Source organism: Populus alba, chromosome 14 (assembly GCF_005239225.2).
Source record: "Populus alba chromosome 14, ASM523922v2, whole genome shotgun sequence".
NCBI classification, from domain to species: Eukaryota; Viridiplantae; Streptophyta; class Magnoliopsida; order Malpighiales; family Salicaceae; genus Populus; species Populus alba.
In genome coordinates, this window is record NC_133297.1 from 1098531 (window position 1) to 1104530 (window position 6000).

Consider the following 6000-nt stretch of genomic DNA (forward strand, 5'->3'; position numbering starts at 1 on the left):
GCCGCTATATCGTTTTCCTCTCTTTATTTACTAAGTCTGATATTGAAGTTATTGTATCAATTACATGGTATTATCTTGGTATTATGATTTGTATTGTAGGTTTAATAAGTTAATTTATCTTATTTTTAGATTATTTTTTAATTATTTTTTTTTATTTTCATTCTTTAATGTTGGATTAATTAAGAATTATGTTTAATAATTTATTTTGATTTGCTTTCAGTATAGTTATCATAGTCTTATAATGTAGATCGCAGATTTGACATATTAATCTAAATTAATTTAAGTTAAACCAATATTTTAATATCTTAATATTAAAAAAAAATATCATCTTGAAATTCATTTTAATTAAATTAGGTATTTACAGGTTGTATAGGTCGATTTTGAACATGCAAGATCAATCAAGTTAAATCGAATCAACCCTCACATGATTTAAATCAACCTACAGTGTAGCACGAGTTAATGATTTAGCACTCTACTAATCACATTAGTAATTGGAGTATGGATTGTTAAAGAGTTATCTCAACTCAAAAACTTAAACTACTATGTGAGATTTTAAAATATAATTTATATTATTCTCTAATACACTCCTTCAAGTGGAAGTTTGTTAGTCTTAAAACTTGTATAAACTTACACTATTTTTTTGTGCTATTAATTAATTTTAATTAGAAGAAAAAAATAGATGTTGTAAAATTTAAATTCATGACTGTTTGGTCAATCAGATTTTAAAACAATATTAAAGAATTATTTAAATTGAAAAAAAAAAAAGTTTTTAGATGAGATATAATATCAAATCTTTTTAAGTTTTTATGGTAGAGGACTCGTTTTCAACTCTCTCTATATATTTTTTATTGTTTATTTATTCTATATAGAATTGATAATTCTAAGACTCTCGTTTACTTGCAGCATATTTTTGAAAGTAGTCAAGTGAATTGGACTTGAGATGGCTATGCTATTATATTAAAATATAATAGTTGAGTTTAGATGTGTTAGAATGATATTCCGTCAAAGATTATAAATTAAAAATTCTAGTCATCTATAAATTAACCTTATTTTTACTTAAGAATTAGCATGTAATTATTATGTAACCTGTAAATCTTAAAGGCATATATTAATAAAGATATGCAGTCTCTGTATTAAACTCTGAATTTGTAACTTTGTCTACTATTTTTTTTTCCTTCTTTGTTGTTATATTTTACTAGCTTATTCTAGATGCTTGATTTTAACATAACGGTATAAAACAAACTTAATTGTTAAATAATCTAAATCGATAAATTATAAAGTATTGGAGTTAAAAAATGCCACCTACTGGGAAAAATAAAAAAAAAAATCTAACTATCCAATAAATAAATTAATGATACGAGTTTGGAATTAAAAAATTTATACTTTCTGTAATTTTAAATTCGAACTTTGTGGTTGTTAATATGATAATTATTAAAGGCTTACATGGTCATTAGTTTTAAAGCTTGTAGTATTAGTCAGGATATATATAAGTTGGTCCAGATATCCATATAAAAATTAAAAAAAAAAAGAAAGAACTAGCAGACGAAATGGCCCCCGGTCATTAAGCAACTACCAACCACATATTATATGCAGTCCTAGCTATAGGCTACTTCCAAGTAGTTTCAAGTTTCAACATTCCATTGATGACTAATCCACCTTAATGCTAGAACTTGAAGAAAGATTAAGAAAGTTATTTGATGATGATGATGAGCGTGAGCTGTCCCTCACTTCACTTGACTACAATGGTGAAATAAAGCAAAGAAATATATCATATCCTAAAAAAGAGAGAGAAAAGTCCTCTAAATCTGCAGCTGATTTGCCTGCCTCCATAATAAACACCACTACCACCACCACCATCTCACCTACCTCCCTAGCTTTGCCTTCCATATTTCATGCAGCGGCCGTACGACAAAGTAAAACTCTTAATATTTTTTTTCCCTTTTGTTTCTGTTACAAAACACTCAATCAATGACATTCAATCCCTTAATTTTAACTCTTCCTTTTGACCTTGAGTTTTTTAATACTAGTCTTAGCTAGGATCATATGACCATGACCAAAAAATATTGCTAGTGGGGGACGGTCAGAAATCAGGTAGCCGAAAAACTAAGTGCCGAAGATGGTTGGAATTAAATTGTTGCCAACAATTGCTTGAATTCGATGTTTTTTCGAATCTTTACCATACCCAGCTCATAAAAACACACGATCTCATTAATTACCTCCTTCCTTTTATTTGTCACGCAACAAAGATTTATAACGAACAATCCATTTTATCAGTCTCCACCGTCCATGCTTGCTAGCTATATATCCTGAACAATGTAGGCATTTTACTCAAAATTGATGAGTGAGTAGTAATTTAGAGATTGAACCGACGGTCTAGCTACGTACCGTTTCTAGAGGCCGACTGACCATACTAGTTGCTAGCAAATCACTCCATCTTTCTAATTGTGTTACAACCTACACAACATGATACCGACTAATTTCTTTCCATTAGAGACTATAGGTTTGGCTTCAAATCAAAAGGTTGTGCTGTATGTAATATACACATCTATTTGGCACTACGGATTAAAATTAAGCAGAAACAAAATGGGCCAATTTGAGTGTTAAAGAGGGAGAATGTGGCCGACATGGTGTGATAGGGCGAGGAGGCACATGGACCCTCGGTGGCACTATCTAGAGTTCAAGTTACCGTGGGTCACTTTTAGCCATTTTCTATGAGATTTCCTGTCGGTATTTTCCATTTCTCCCACCACTACTGCTACACTACTCGTATGTACAATCCTCTTTCCTTCTCTTAAGCCTTAGTTCTTAGTTTTCTACTCCCGTATCCAAAAAAAATATATTAGCTACATATAGCCCCACGCGATCTTGCATTTGGTGGAGCACACTTTCAATCTAAAGGGGTATGGTATAAGGGCAGCACTAGCAGATTCGAGCGCAGGAATGTGCGATGTCTTGTGGTACGGTGAAGCGCGTCGAATTAACATATGTTTGGTGCCCTGAGCAATTAATTATTAAGCATGAGAAATCCTGACTCTATGGTCAAAATTGTCTGTCTTTAATTGAACTTCTCTTAAGAAGCCACTATATATATATGCTAGCTACATTGATATGCATTCCATAATTCCTTCTTCCAGATCATATATTCCAATCCAAATAATTCTTCTTCCAATTCTATCTCCTGTGCTTTTCTTGTCTTGAAAATTCCTTCTTGCTAGCTACTTGTATAGCTGTTTCTTTCTTTTGCTAGCTCTTTAGCTTGAAAACAACTTGTTCAATAGATAAACAAAATGAAGTTGCTGTCTAGAAAAGCCACGTGTAATACTCACGGCCAAGATTCCTCTTACTTCCTAGGATGGCAGGAATACGAGAAGAACCCATACGATGAGATCAAGAATCCAACAGGCATCATTCAGATGGGTCTTGCAGAGAATCAGGTTAGAAATTAAGAACATACTCAAAAATGTTTCTTCTATCATCTATTTTGGTCCCTTAGGTGGTAAGGTCTGGAATAGAGCTTCAGGCCTGTCATTCTATCCCTGTTTTTATTACAGAGATGTTACATACTGCCAATTATAACTGTTTCTTTGCTTCCTGTGTCCTTGTTGTCGATATTCCTATGGAGTATATATTGGAATTACAGGTAGCTTACGTTCCATTTGCTATTTTTTGCAGCTCTCTTTTGATCTTCTTGAGTCATGGCTTGCTAATAACCAGGACGCAGCTGGGTTCAAAAAAGATGGGCAATCCATATTTAGAGAGCTTGCTCTTTTCCAAGATTATCATGGGCTTCCGGCGTTCAAGAAAGTAAGTTCATTATTGCTTGCCTTTTCAGGTCACACACGCGCACACATATACGTTGACGAATGATTTGTGTATCTAACTAATAAGCTTGGCTCCAATATTTTTGTCTTTACAGGCATTGGTGGAATTCATGGCTGAAATAAGAGGCAACAAAGTAACCTTTGATCAAAACAAAATAGTACTCACTGCTGGTGCAACTTCGGCTAATGAGACTCTCATGTTCTGCCTTGCCGAACCCGGGGAGGCCTTTCTTCTTCCCACTCCATACTACCCGGGGTAAGCATATGATCTATATACTTTATCATCCTATATTCTTTCCCTGTTACTGCTTGCATTTCTACAATATTAATTGGTTATTTAATTATTCTTGCAGATTTGATAGAGATCTCAAGTGGAGAACTGGGGTTGAGATTGTACCAATTCAATGTAAAAGCTCAAATGGCTTCCAAATCACTGCACCAGCCCTTGAAGATGCCTTTCAGGAAGCCCAAAAAAGAAACCTGAGGGTCAAGGGTGTCTTGGTCACAAACCCGTCAAACCCTTTGGGGACTACAATAACCCGCCGTGAATTGAATCTTCTTTTAAGCTTGATCACCGAAAAGGGCATTCATCTAATAAGCGATGAAATTTATTCGGGCACAGTTTTTAACTCTCCAGGGTTTGTAAGTGTCATGGAGGTTTTGAAGGATATGAAATGTGAAAGCTCTCAAGTTTGGAATAGAGTTCATGTTGTGTATAGTCTGTCAAAGGATCTTGGTCTCCCTGGCTTTAGAGTTGGTGCAATTTACTCCAACGATGACATGGTTGTATCAGCAGCAACTAAAATGTCCAGCTTCGGTTTAGTGTCTTCTCAAACTCAATATCTTCTTGCTGCTCTGCTCTCTGATAAAAAGTTCACGAGGAATTATATCTCTGAGAATCAAAAGAGGCTTAAACAACGTCAAAAATTGCTCGTCCAGGGCCTTCAAAAGGCAGGAATCAGCTGCCTCAAGAGCAATGCAAGCTTGTTTTGTTGGGTTAACATGAAGCATCTCTTGAGTTCTAACACGTTTGACGCAGAAATGGAGCTTTGGAAAAAGATTGTTCATCAAGTTAAGCTCAATATCTCTCCTGGTTCTTCTTGCCATTGCACCGAGCCAGGTTGGTTTCGAGTATGCTTTGCTAACATGTCTGAAGAAACACTAAACCTTGCTATCCAACGATTGAAGTCTTTTGTGGAGTCCATGAACATTAATAATCAAAGCCATCACCAACTGCTGAAAAACTCAAGAAGAAAGTCCCTCACCAAGTGGGTCTTACGGCTATCCTTTGATCATGACCGTGAGCCTGAGGAACGATAGCCAGGTAATTGTGTGATCAAGTGTGAACATTAAAAAAATTTACCAAAATTTTTTTTTGGTTGATAAGAGATTTTTTTTTCTTTTTTATCTTTTCTTCAAATGTAGAAAGTACATACACTCTACCACTGCGTGGATTTGGAGTGGCTCGATCTGAACTAGCTAGATTTCTTTTGTAAAACTTTGTGTTTATTCCCACCCGCCCCTTCCATAAAATTCTTCGAATCAAGAATATCATGATCAATGTTATTAATTATGAGTTATATATTTAACATAATGAAAAAAAAAAAAAGTTGTCTTCTTTCTCCTTCTTCTTCTTCTTGTGTATAATTATGACATGATTGACTCGTTTACATAATGTTTGTTTATCTCTCTCAAAATAAGAAAACTAAAGATGTGAAAAAAAAAGAAAAAAAACATGTTTTGTATTTTTTATCTTTAAAATACAGAAATTAACTTCAAAATTATTCAATAATTATAAATTCAATTAGTGTCTACGTTATATATTTTCAACCAAAGTCATTCGTATCTATTCATACATGTCATTTCTATCCTAAACCAGTAATCAATTGCAAACTCGAATATGTAAGTATGTTTGATCACTACATTTGCAAATTACTTTACTTGCAAAAAACAACCAGCTAACAAATAATGGCTGGCCGCGTATTGGTGGATAGAGACGGGTGACGTTTGTTGCCGACTTAGTTGTAGTCGGCCTCCATTAAATGCGTCTCCAGCGGCCATGAGCATTGCATATACACACCACTTTTTTTATACACTACTCGATCTTGACGGTGTTTAAGCCGTTTGAGCAGGGAATTAACATTAATTCTAGCTACGATTAGTGTATTAAATCAAAGTG

The 6000-nt window shown here is 34.2% G+C and overlaps 1 protein-coding gene across 1 annotated transcript; it reads left to right on the forward strand.

Annotated features, from left to right (window-relative positions):
• Positions 1-3138: 3138 nt before the first annotated feature.
• LOC118037099 (1-aminocyclopropane-1-carboxylate synthase 3) lies at positions 3139-5391 on the forward strand. The gene is made up of 4 exons (XM_035042993.2): positions 3139-3434; positions 3673-3804; positions 3917-4077; positions 4175-5391. Exons 1-4 carry the CDS (start codon positions 3288-3290, stop codon positions 5139-5141), a joined length of 1407 nt encoding a protein of 468 aa, XP_034898884.1. The 5' UTR covers positions 3139-3287; the 3' UTR covers positions 5142-5391.
• The last annotated feature ends 609 nt before the right edge of the window (positions 5392-6000 follow it).